Raw genomic sequence first — 13,966 nt, 5'->3', positions numbered from 1 at the left:
AGGTTGACTGAGTATGCATGTTCTTTTACAGCAACACCTACAAAGTTCTCTATACATACAAATGGTAAAAAAACAAGACATTCAGTCAAAGAAATACCCCTGTATTTAATATTATATTGGGCCACAGTTCGCATGCCACATATACACTATATGACCAAAGGTGTCTGGACACCCCTTGGTCTGAGGCTGTTTTCATGGTTTGGGCTAGTCCCCTTAGTTCCAGTGAAGGCAAATCTTAGTGCTATAGCACACAATCATACTCTAGACAATTATGTGCTTCCCCAATCATTTAGGGAAGGCCCTAAATTTCAGCATGACACTGTTCCGAGCACACATTGAGGGACATATAGAAATGGTTTTGTTGAGAACAGTGTGGAAGAACTTCAATGGCCTGCACAGAGCCTTGACCTCAACCCCATCCAACACTTTTGGGATGAATTGAAAAGCCAACTGTGAGCCTAATCACCCAATCAGTGCTCAACCTCACTAATACTTTTCTGGCTGAATGGAAGCAAATCCCTGCAGCAATGCTCCAACATCTAGGATAAAGCCTTCGCAGAAGAGTGTAAGTTGTTATAGCAGCAAAAAGGACCAACTCCATATTAATGGCAATAATTTTGGATGAGAGGTTGGATGCCAGGTGTCCACATACTTTTGGCCATGTAGTGTATGTGACAAGGATGAAAAGGTCTGTTTACGCTCAACGGCACACATTTTAAACCCACTTATCCCTCATACTCATTCTGAGAGTGCATCATGTAAATTAACTCAAGACAATGAGCATTAATCTTGGAATGTTACAAGATAATTAATTTCAAGTGCTAGAATTAAACATGACTTGAACATTGCATTAAAAAAAATCCATTTAGCAAAGATTCAAGTTGTCAGGAACGAAGTACAATACATAAAATATATATTCATATTCTATACTGGAAGTTCAGAGAATTAAAAAAAAATCATCCCTGCGTTCAGCACATCATTAAGAAATGGGTCTCACAATTTACTTGCATATCATTACATTGTGGAGTGTCTATTTTCATGTACTGGTCTTTTCTGGAAAATATCTCAGGAGCAGATTAAAGCTTCCTGTTTTAATTACATTTTCTCTGAGGCTTCCCTGAAATTAGGCTATTCCAGAGGTCATCTGCATGTTCCAAACTGGCATCCCTTTTAAATTGAGTTTTTAACATCTGCCTGTAAACAATGGATTTAAATGGCTGGACCCATTTCCCAGACAGGGCATTTAAGAGCAATGAGATGGCTCATCAAATGAAATAGTGGCTGCTTGTCCTGCTCACCAACGGTACCGTCTACCACAAAAAATGCATGTTATCAGTGCAGGTAATGGACAAAATGTTCAGTGAGCCTGGCTATGATATGAGTAGTTTTATTTTCTCATATTTTTAGATGTGTCACTTAAACTAACTGTTTATGGACAATAAGACTCCAGCTATCTTTAAGAGGTACCAACATCATTGAGAATACTTATAATCAGTATCCCTGACAGCTGTTGTCGATATGCCATTCAAGACTAGCTGGGGAACAAATGCCTTCTGCAAGCCAGAATCCAGCCTGGTGCGCACACAGGCCTTGACACTGTATGAGTGCACTTTTAAATTCAAAGGAGGCCCAGAGTGAGCTTACTGCTTTCGCAAGGCTAGTATCAGGTGGTTGAGTGTTTCTTTTTTCAATTAAATCATTACAACTGAATATGTGCCAGTCAGATTTTTATAACCTAAGATTAAATTCATGAAGAAGCACAATAGAATCTATATGTTCGGAAGCACATCTCCTTTTATAGTACGTGCTTGTAATTTATGAACAATCAAAGGGATTTAATACAAATATTTCTTACTGCAATTGTATGGTGTTCTTTTGAATTACTGCAGTTTTACCCTGTTGCATACAGAAGTTCTTTAAAAGTGCTTATTCCAATTAATGCAATGCAGCCACATCTTATTTTGTTTGAATGATAATCTATTGTGTCGTGATTATTTTTGAAAAAGTTGCAAATGACACATACACACACACACACACGCACACGCACGCCCACACACACACACACCCACACACACACACAAGCACTATTGCATGCAGAGGCATACTCACAGTCGTTCCAGATGTTTGTATCTGATGAACAGGTCAGAAGGAAGAGAAGTTATCCGATTACTGTTCAGCTCACTGAAGAGAGAAACAATGACAGATTCATTCATCAGACAAATAGACACAAGGATTTTCTAGTTGGCTTATCCTATTAAAGAAATGCTCTAGTACAGTGGTCTCAAACTCAGTGCCATGGAGGGCTGTGTGCATGCTGATTTTTATTCCAGCCTCAGACCTTGATTATATAATTAGCTCAATAATTTGCTGAATTAGGGCTGTAGGTCTGCACATAATGCATTATAAAGTGAAATGTGTTATTTGTGTTGTCTAAATAACAACTATTGCTTATATTATGTGCTTTAATGCAGTTAAATGCATATGGCTGCATGAGTAATTGGAATCAATTAAGGCAGCATTAATCGGTTGGAATTAAAACCCGCATACACAAGGCCCTCTGTGGCAATGCGTTTGAGACCACTGCTCCAGTAGATGGATGAGCCCCTCAGTCTGGCATCAAATTTGGACTGTGCCAGTGCCAACTGTGGCTGACAGCCCCACAGGTGATGCACAATTGACTCTAGTGTTGCCCAGGGATTGGAGGGTTTCATTCGACGATGAACACTGCATGTCAGCAAAAAGCACTGCACCTACTGTGTGGTCTAAAACTTATATGTCATGATCGGAATGGCCAATTAATTATGTATGTAACCCTCTACAATTATGTGTGAAATCTGAAAGATATGAGTAAAAACTGACTGATGGAAAAATGCATTCCATCAAGCCTAATATATAGTAAAATGTAGGTACAAATTGTATGCTGAGTCATTTACACAAATAGCACACACCTTATGCAATCATTGGTAAATAATTTTTAATGACTGCCTATAGGACAACACCCCTTTCTTTCTCTGCAGAATTGTAGACATCATGTTCACCCATTTCCTTCAATGTGTACATTTTGTATCTTCATGAAAATATTCTGTTGTAGAAATATAACTGTTTTTTTGTGCTATAAAACTGCCACAAGCATGTCCAGTTCATCCTGTTAGTCCTTGGGTTGCTATGCACTTTTCTACAGATATCAGCAATTCAGGTCATACACATTTAAGGCTGTATTTTCATCACAGAAGTTGAGGGTGTCACGGATTATGTGATTTTTGCCAGATTTTGGCAGTTTTGTGACTTTCCATATTTTTTGCTATTCCTGCAATTTCATCCATTTTTAGTGCTTACCATGATTTTTCAGTAATTTTGGATGATAACTGTAAGACAGCAGCTCGTTGCTATTTTCTGGTCTGTTTGGTGATTCATGCTCTCGCCACCTGCCTGCTCAGACCAGGTCTACGGCAGAGATCACAGCCCAGTTGTAGGGCAGCTAATTTTGGGGCTTTTCCATGCAATTTTCACATGATTACAGACTATTCAAAAGCCATTTAACGGTTTTCGTAGATCATATGAGGCCCAATTTGACTTTGATATAAATCCCACAAGCAGGAAAAATGCATACTTTGCATTCATTATTCATTGCTTTTTTTGGCTTGAATACTTTGAAATCTGAAATTACTGATGGTCACAATGTCATTACCCCATGTGGTTTAAAAGTTATTTTAATAGGGGAGAACCAGCAGAATTGTAAGAATTTTCTACTTTTACAAGTACTGCAAACGAAAGCTGTAAAATTTCACCACAAAGAGCATACACGTGTCTGCTACAATAAGTCACATTAAGTTTGAGGTGATCATAAACAGTTCTTGTTCAATTTAAACAAACGTTCATGTAGTCTGTTACAACTGTAACAATGTTAGAAGTATGAAGTACAGTATGTGCAGGATAGTTGTAACAGAGGTGAGGTACAGTTGTAACAACTAAAAATAACTGCATAAATCGTTAATACGCAGGGGCTATCAGTGGCGGTGTGTCTGTGGTCAGGGCCAATACGTGTTGCGATTTTCAAAATGATTTCATGACATTGCGACAGTCGAGAAAGTTGCCTACTGCAACTTTTAATGATAGAAAATCATCAAAATGGTTTAGTGTACAGATCAACACTGATCTTGGTTGGCAAACACGAGTTTCAGGACAAAACTATAGGATCAGTTGAAATCTCTTTCTGCCCTTCAGTATTGGCTTTGTTTCACAAACATAACATAATCTTTATTTCTTGAAATAAAGAAAATCAAAATTCTTCATCCAAATGGGTTGTGGGATTAATTACACAAATTACTTGCTCCACTAATTTTGTCGTTATCTGGGTAAACACCTTCTCCTGAAAAAATGGCACACCATATCATTAATTTTAATTAACTCATAAATGTTATGTCGCACCCTACAGGCAATGAAAATGAGAGCTGCTGTAGTCATATAGCTTGCAGAAGAAAGAAGATATGATAATGCATTTACATACAAATGGAAATGTCAACAGGTTGTCACATTTTGGTAACTTTTTTTGCCTAATTTTCCTCTCCGAGCAGAGGTGTTGTGATTCTCTTTGAGTTCCACTTCTAGAAAATATTTTACCAAAGATGATTGCAGCTAAAAAAAAACATGGTTTTGATGGAGCCTACTATTAAATTGCTGGTGTGCAATGAGACTGAAACCCTCCCTTCCCTGGTTGATGCTAGGGCCAATTGCATGTTATCCCACAGGGCTGCCAGCCACAAACAGAATGAGCCACCCATGATCAGCACCTCCACCTTGGCCATATTCAACTAAATGTTTCAGTTCCACTGATGACATTTTTCACATGTGAACGGTGCTAGTGAGCAGTAAAACCACCTTGCATAGCAAAGAAGGCAAACGAAAACAAAAACTAAAAATACATTTTTTCTGAGTTGATAAGCTAGATAATGTTAGCTACAGTTGTCGGTGCAACAGGGCTTTCACATTTTTGTTCAGTCATCAAATTTGTTTGAATCTCTATGATGAGCCTTTTAATTAAAACGCTAAACACATTTGCACAAACCAACTGGCTGGTGTGGCTACGTCCAATCATCAGCACAGCCCTACAGTGCAGTTGGCCAGCCATTATTCACCAGCAGATGTGTCAGTGTAATCACGTAATATATCTGGAATTGTCCACATAATAAACAGAGCATTGTGCTATGCACTGTAGATAGTTATCAAGCTAGTGACCATTTACATTGGCCATGATATTATATGAGCTGTCCATGTAGTTACACAATGTTCTGATTCTGCATCCCATACACTGATATTGCTTTATTTATATTGCTTTATTATTCATAAGTTGTTCACAGTAAGTTATCATAACTAAGGAGGGGGGCATATGATACTTACAGAGCGGTGACATTATAAGACACAGCAGGCACATTCAAGAGGTCTTTGTTGTTACAGTTCACTCTCCTGCCCTTGCAGTGGCACGTTACTGGAAATACATCCAACACTGCAATAGAGTGGTAGACACTTGAAGCAGTCAATAGGCATGTCCAACAGTCAACAGAATCAACACAAGGAATGCTAAACTGTACACTGTAACCTTAGCCTAGCTTAAATTCCTGACTACTAGTATAAAACATTATCAAAAAGTTTTCTGTGATAATCATGGCATCAATTGCAAAACCTAATGTCAAGACCCTGCAGTAGCAATGGCCCATTGATAGTGAACTGAGTATGGAGTAGCATTTAAAGGGACAGTTCACTTACGGGGGTTTCGTGATATTTCAGTTTTCCTTTAGTATCACACAGTTTTTGTGTGACATAAAGTCAATTTTTTTCACATCTAGATATTATTTATTTATTTATTTATTTATTCTTTAGACATTATTTTATTATTATTAGATTTTTTTAAATGACCTGTCAGTTGTACATTGACTGGTATAGGGGCATTTGAGAGGTTGTGGCCTAAAGCAAAAAACACACTTTGCAACTTCAAAGCAGCTTGTGCAGTGAAATTATGCCTCCAGAAATTGAATGTATATTGCATGATTTTTGGTTGCAACTACTTCCTAGGATGCATGCAACCTCAGAATTCACACAGACAAAAAATATTATGCATGCAGCCTCATGTTTTAGATTTTTAGAATAATAATAATAATAATAATAATAATAATAATAATAATAATAATAATAATAATTATCACATCAAGACAAATCAATTCAATTTAGGACTTAGGAAGATTGGGTAAAATCTATTATTAATTGGCACCATTAAAAAAACAAATTATAAGCAGCATAAATAAAAAATAAACTCCATTGAACTGACTACAGGTGTTTTTAAACAGATCTTTGCAAAAGATAAATGTCTGTTCCAGATAATTGTTGTACTCACAGCATTCCTTTGACTCCTGAATGTTTGTCTTCAGAAAAGCATCAAATAGGTGAGGCCATCCACTGTTATCAACTGTCAGTTGGTGGAAAATAGAAGAAAGATGATTGATGATTTAAGCGTATGACTTGAAAATGTATGTGGTTGTTTTTGAGCTTGTGTATTTGTGTGTGTGTGTGTGTGTGTGTGTATGTGTGTGTGTGTGTGTGTTTGTGTGTGTGGGCACTTGCATGTGTAAATGTGAATACCTTGAAAGGCATCAATGGATGAATGCACACTATGCAGAATTTTTACCAGGAAAATATTATGAAATAATCATACTAAGGCATTTCTATGATACACAAGCAATCTCTATCTTTGCACACTTTTTGATACCAAATTCATGTACCTTTACCTTTATTTGTGGCTGTTAGCAAAGAAGTCCAGATATAGAGAAGCAAAAAGACAAGCTAACAGAGCTGGTTCGAGAACTAGAGTTAACCTTGGAATTGCTTTTCCTCTGTGGCGTCAGCTGAAGTTAGCCAAGGGGATTGAAAACAATGTGGAGTTAGCTTGTTTTCTGTTGGACCTGTAAGTAACATTACTGGAAGTGTGAAGCTGGTGACAATAAGGACTTACTCCAGGGTCTGAAATTTCCTCATTTAAAGTTCCAACGATAAAACCACTATTATGTTCAACATAATGGAATTAATTAGACTAAGCTAAAATCAAATCTAACTTCTTACTGTCACCCACGGTCACTTGTTTCACTGTACTAATTTTACCTCTAGCTATCCAGATAGCTACATTAGGTAGGGTAACTGAATCGGTGTGGGTGGAGTTGAATACGGACACTTGATTGTAAACACAGGCTCAGAAATCCTGTAGAGTATGCCATTTTTTTGCCAGCAGCCATACTGTACCACCACGCACTCTGCTCCTGCCGACTGGCTGAAGCTAAGCAAGTGTGGGCTTGGTTAGTACTTGGATGGGAGACCACCAGGGAATATTGAGTTGCTGCTGGAAGTGGTGATGGTGGGCCAGCAGGGGACAACCTTCCCTCTGGTCAAATAAAAACCCCAATGCCCCAATGCCCCAGTGCAGTGACAGGGACACTGTGCTGTAGGAGATGCTGTCTTTCGGATGAGACATTAAACCAAGGTCCTGACTCACTGTGGTCATTAAATATCCCATGACACTATTTGCAAAGAGTAGGGGGTTCCCCGGTGTCCTGGCTAAAATCCCAGATCTGGTTCTCGCAAAAGAACTAAAAAGAAAACGTTCTCTCCCTCCAGTGGAGGTGCTCAGTGGCCAAAAATAGAGGATTGTGGTTGCACTGGGCAGCTCCCAGGTGTGAATGTAAGAGTGAAGCAGGGCGTTCCTGCAAAAGAGCATCCGTGCTCAGTGAACCTACCATGGGTAAATAAAGGTTAAATAAAAAGATTTTAGAAAGATTTTTGATCCTGTATTTATTGAACATTTTCCCTTGAAGACCTCATGTAGTCACTTTTCCCTGCATTTAAAGTGTTCATCATGTCACAAAATAAAAATGCGTTCTTCCTGACATTTGTGTACGCTACACAGATAATATATTTATACTTTCCTTTTCCAACAGAAAAATGATTACATTTTCTTTTGATTAAAATCATGAACATGAAAGGTGGAGGCCTGACACATCAGGTCTGTTCTGCATGGATGTTCACTTGAAGTTAAATTCCAATTGGCAGCCCACTAAAAAGGTGCACCAATGATTTCGACAAACATTTCCATCAGAAATACTTTTTTTCTGGTGAAGTGTTGATTGAATCCAGACAAAAGCAAGTCACCTTCTTTTTAATGTATATTGTTTAGCCACAATCCCTTGTATGCAGTTTTTCTTTGGTGATCATTGTTGAAAAAAGTAATGCATTGTCGGTGACAACTGCACTGTAATGCTTTTGTGGGCTCTAAGGCCCTGTTCCATTTAAGTTGGATAATGGCACTCACAGGTTATTGGCAGTGGCCAAACATAATTATTTGAGCTCTTTCTTCTTACAACAACTCACCCTGACAGTGGTAGTTGTCTTGTAACTCTGTCTGTTTGAGCTAATGCACAGAAATCATTCATGCACCAACACCCTTTACAGCCACTTGAATCTGTTTGACAAAGCATCCTCAAAAAAATCTGTACAGTTTTCCTGGTTTATATACTGTGCAGTACACACTTCCTTGGCTCACTTAAAATGTATCATCTCATATATCATGGAAAATATACAGTAAAAAAATGTGATTATTTTAAATAGCATTTTTGGAAAATGTGTCACTTGTATTGCTCAATGTTGAACTTTTATGAAGCTCAGTTGAGAATTGCATTAAAATTTACCCTCATAACTTGTTTCAAAAATTTCAAATTTGACCAATGTACTAACCAATTAATTAAATCAGTCATTTCAACCCTTTTGTAGAGATTAAGGTCATGAGTTTTCCAAGGTTTGCACTCACCACAGTTCTCCTCATCTGCTCCATTGGCACAGTCCTGTATGCCATTGCAGTGGCGTGGCTGGGGCAAACACACCGACAGGTTTCCACAGGGAAACTGACCCAGCGGACAAATGTCTGGGTACAGCCTTTCAGTGGATGACTCTGTAAAGAGATGTTGTCTAAGCATATTTAGGATCTCCATCATACAAACAAGTATATCATTTGTGAAGAAACTTCAATTTAAAACCCACTACTAACTTTATTGCTGCCTTTAGCATGGCCAGGTACAATGGAACCACATGCTTCTGGAAAGCATGTAGGACGTCCACGTGTTCATTCACACTCACAAACTGATTATCTGTTTTAACATTTTAAAATCACATTTCTACTACATTGAGATGACAAATGGGAAATTAACACAGTGTGAAAGCATGCTCTCCTTGCATTGACCTACAGGGTAAATGAATACCAAGCAATATTTGGTGAAAAAAAAAAATACTGGTCAGAATTATGCGCTCTGTGGTAACTTGAAGCAAGTCACCTTGCTGTATAGCTTATGTATGGCCCCAGCTGGAAACCTTTGCTACCTAATGGCCAATCCATTGGGCCACATGGTAACGTAATCCACGGTCACAAAGATGTTCAGTTTATCTGCACAGGACCATGGGAGCATCCGTGTGATCCCTTCTTAACAGTGCAGGCATTGGTTCATCTTCAGGAGATTGAAATAACATGATAAACGGAAAGGTAATAGTCACAAATCAAGTGCCTCCACTCAGTTCTTTCAACTGCAATCAAATTTAAACTAAAATAAAAATGAATGTGTGCATCCACAAATAGCTTCAGGCAGACGCTAGAGAATAGGATGCATTTATCGGTCATATTGAAAAGACAAAGATTTATTAAACTAGAATTCATGCAATAAATTAATTTCACAATTGATCTATTCCCGCAAAATAACTACCTATTGTTAATCCCCATATGTAAAGGTCTTTGCAATTGTTTGAATTTTGTTATTGGCAAGAACGCAACCAGATACAGGCACAACAGATGTGCAACATTATAACCCCTCAGGCGTGGATTTGCTGGATTAACAATTATACTCAAAGCCACAGTGTGTAATGGACAGATTTTAAGATATTTGTGTCCATATCCAAGATATCATGCACAGTACAATCTCATCTTAAATATGAAATATGTCAACTCCAAAGCAAGATCATAACATGACAGGATTTTGCTTTTAAAATTGCTTCAGAGCTGCGACCACACATTCTGACTATTTTCAATGGAAAATCCACTCCAATCCATTTTTTGTACAGTTTGTTTCTTTCCCATTGCCCCACATCTGTGATACATCCACCAGGGCATCTTACAGTTAAATAATTTCTTATTTAAACAATATAGTGGTATTACCTAACTTCAGAGAAGCATTTAAAAGGTTTGCATACAGTGCATGAGTACATCACTGTGCTATTCTAAGCATTCAGTCTTCTCATAATGGCTGTTCCCTGTGCTCCGGATGTACAGGTTAAAGTCAGATCAGACTGAACACACACGCATCCCTCCTGTAAATATTTGGCGAGGACACAATATTTGCTTTATTTCCACAGTTCTGTATCATAAAAAACCATGACTGACACGAGCAAACAAATCCCTCACTGCGGTCGTTGATGTGTTGAAACAAAGAACTCTTAACAACAAAGCAATTGTCTCTCCAAATATTGTACCACAAAACTGGAAGACAAATGAGGTGGGGGGTGTTGGGGGTGTTCTGTTTAAGATATGTGAAGCCATTATTTAATTTACATAACCACTTTGTTTTCCAGAGAAGGACCACTCTTGCATCCTGATGAAGATCCAAAGTGAACTGGCTTCTCACTGGTGATGTCACCGGCTTTCCTCCAGGATGTCACAGGTCATGATGCTGTCAGGTCACATGACTGATGGAAGTAATCCTCAATAAATTTGCCATTTCTGCCACCACTCGCGTGACCTCACAGCCTCAAGACCTCTCTCTGCAGTCACACGGGGTGGTACGACTTGGGTTGCAGCAAGAGGGTGGAGATATTAAAGGCAGCATACCCTGTCACATCACATTTCGATGACATCATTGCTTCCTTCAGTAATATTATACGGGGTATAATTGCCTTAATGGGAAAATTGACAGTATTTATGCTGTTGTTCCCATTTGGGCAACATCATTATAAATCCAAAATTTAAATCAATAATCATGCACTTTCTTTATGTCAGCTATCAGAGGTTTCAATTTCATTACATTAACAGTATGCCATACTACTCAATATTACTTACATTGTTTAACAGCCAAAGAAGAGTTGTTCACAGATGTAAAGTATAAAAATAATAAAAAAGCTTTTTTATGCATATATTTTGCACCAATCTATACATCTTACATAAATTACAAAACAATGATATCATGTTAACATGTATTTTACACTTTAGCTTCTCGGCATGGGTCGCTTGTGCACCAAGCATCTCAGCCAACCAAAACCCTCCTAGTCCTGGGGATTGCTAGTCGGCATGGGAATTGTCTGGATACAGTGCCAGGCCATAGGGCACATCTATGCACTAGAACAGTGCTTTAAAATGATCAGCCAACCAGCAGCCCCCTCACAGACATTTCTGCAAATGAATAATGTTAAATAACAGGTTTATATAGTGAGCTCCATACTGTTTGGAATAAAGGCATTTTTTTCTGGAGCTGACACCACAATTTTAAATTCATAATCAATCAATTCATATGTGGTTAAAGTGCATATTTTCAGCTTTTATTTAAGGGTATTTTTTAAATACATTTTGATGAAACCATGTAGAAATAACATTTTTATACAGTATCCCATTTCAGGGCACCATAATGTTTGGGATAAATGGCTTTACAGGTGTTTCTGATTAGCATTCTGATTGGGTTTTTTCAGTTGCTTCACAATTGGCACACAAACATAAACAAAATTGGCACCGGGGCTCACTTTAACAGGTAATTTAACAAGGATATATACTAAATTAGAGTAGATAAAGCTATTAAATTCAAAAGTGCACGGGCAATTCAGTGATATTACTTTTTTACTTTAGAAGTCAGACATTATTATGCTAATTTAACTGTTTATGAGCATTTGTGCCTGCACATTATTGTGCATTACACATATTATTACAAATAAAACTCTCTGAGAAATGATTTAGATGTTAATTGGTTATTATTAATACACATATATTTAGGTGTCCTAAAAACGTTACAGCGGCCAGTCCTGAGGGACCATTTCAGAAGCTAAAAAAAATGAGCTCTCGCTATCTTATTCAAAATAAGCCCAGAAGGGACTTTGTATAGGTGAAAAGCAATTTAATTCAAACCGTGGCCAACCCCTGTCTTAACATCATCTTGATTTGTCCAACTTATGCCAGGAAAAAGGCCCCATAAAATATTTTCTGACATGGCTAGACAGCTAAACCTAGTTTGAACAACAAGATTCTTCGCCAAGATCTCGTCTACAGTGTGGTATAAAGCATTTTAGTTTTGCAACTGGGTGTTTTTCAATTACGGTGAAAAGCAGACACGCGGCGCCTTGTGGATCCCGAATCCCCAGCTGCTAGAATAATATGCCACAGCCAGCTAACCTGCTGCCAGTGTACATGTCTTCTGGTGGCTAGGTCACTGAGAAACCTAGTTTGAACAATGAGATTTCTACATGTATATCTTTGCCAAGATATTGTCTACAGTGTGGTATAGAGCATTTTGGTTTTATGAATGGGTGTTTTTTAATTACAGTGAAAAGGGTCCCCAACTCCTAAGAGTATATATTTCATCAAATATGTAGTCCCATAACAATTAATATAAGTTAATGCGTGCAGTATATTAGATTATCTGTACAAATACCACTAAATATTGGTTCATGCTGTTGAAGAAAAAAAAAAAAAACATAATAATAATAACCTCACCTTAGAAGTTGCACAGATGATAATATGTTTCCCTCCAACGATAGTGATTACATGCTGAGGGAAGTGCCAGAGGCTAATTCTTACCATCATAAAAATTTAGTCTGTTTTCATAAAAAGACCCAAAACAGGTTTGATCTGCCTAATAAGAGAGCTTTCGGTATCTAGTTTTGATTCTAGGCTTTTGATTGCCTTTGAAGTCTGTTATTAGTATTTGTCAACATGAGGACCAGAGTTATGTCAATGAAAGTCAAGAAAGCCATTATGTGCTGAAATAAGAAAAAAACATTCTTGTCGTCAGTGACTACGATCTGCAGAAGACTTCACAAACATGAAGTACAGAGGATACACTGCAAGATGCAAACCACTAATTGGCCTCAAAAACAAGAAAAATTACCTAAAAGGAGAGTTCTGCAGAGTTCTGGAAAAAAGTCTTGTGGACAGAAGAGACCAAAATTAATTTGTATCAGAGTGATGGCAAGAGCAAGGTATACAGAAACATCTTATCTGCTGAAGTTCAAGCAAATGCATCAAAAATCATTGGGCAGCACTTCATCCTACTGCAAGACAGTGATCCCAAATATACCCTTAAAGCAGCAAAGGAGTTTTTCACAGCCAAAAACGGGAAAATTCTTGACTGGGCAAGTCATTCACCCGATCTGGATCCAACTGAACAAATATTTCAAATGCTGAAGATAAAACATAAGGGAACTAGTCCCCATGCAGGACCTGAAGATGACTGTTGTACAGTCCTGGCAGAGCATCACCGAAGATGATACACAACACCTGGTGATGTCTATGGGTCACAGACTTCAAGCAATCATTGCATGCAAAAAATATGCGTCAAAGTACTAAACGACATAACATCAATAAGTCCCAAAGATTATGGTGCCCTGAAATGCAGGGGAGGGAGGGGGTCTATGCATAAATAGTACATGGTGAGTTTTTACATAGTGAAACCAAAGTAGTTTGTGCTTAAAGAAAAACAAAATGTGCACAAGTGAATTGTTTGATTAAAAATCTAAAATTGTGGAGTACAGAGCCAAATGAAGAAAAATCTAATCAAGTCTTTGTCCCAAACATTATGGAGCTCACAACAGTTTAGCAGTATTTTTCACAAATGTAAAGCTTGATAATTAAACAATAGCTTTTTTGCATATATTTTACATTCAGCATAATTACAACAATATATTCATA

At 37.8% G+C, this 13,966-nt stretch overlaps 1 protein-coding gene across 1 annotated transcript in view; it reads right to left on the bottom strand.

The window, feature by feature from the left end:
* Positions 1-13,966, bottom strand: part of rxfp2l (relaxin family peptide receptor 2, like) — a 32,990-nt gene that overhangs the window by 14,603 nt on the left and 4,421 nt on the right. Inside the window, exons 2-5 of the mRNA XM_035432651.1 lie at positions 8,846-8,986; positions 6,389-6,460; positions 5,398-5,503; positions 2,110-2,181 (exon numbers count right to left, since the gene is read on the bottom strand). Coding sequence (XP_035288542.1) covers positions 2,110-2,181; positions 5,398-5,503; positions 6,389-6,460; positions 8,846-8,986 — 391 coding nt within the window. The remainder of the gene's footprint in view (positions 1-2,109; positions 2,182-5,397; positions 5,504-6,388; positions 6,461-8,845; positions 8,987-13,966) is intronic.

Source organism: Anguilla anguilla, chromosome 9, assembly GCF_013347855.1.
Source record: "Anguilla anguilla isolate fAngAng1 chromosome 9, fAngAng1.pri, whole genome shotgun sequence".
Classification (NCBI taxonomy): domain Eukaryota; kingdom Metazoa; phylum Chordata; class Actinopteri; order Anguilliformes; family Anguillidae; genus Anguilla; species Anguilla anguilla.
This window is presented reverse-complemented; position numbering and strand designations above follow the sequence as displayed.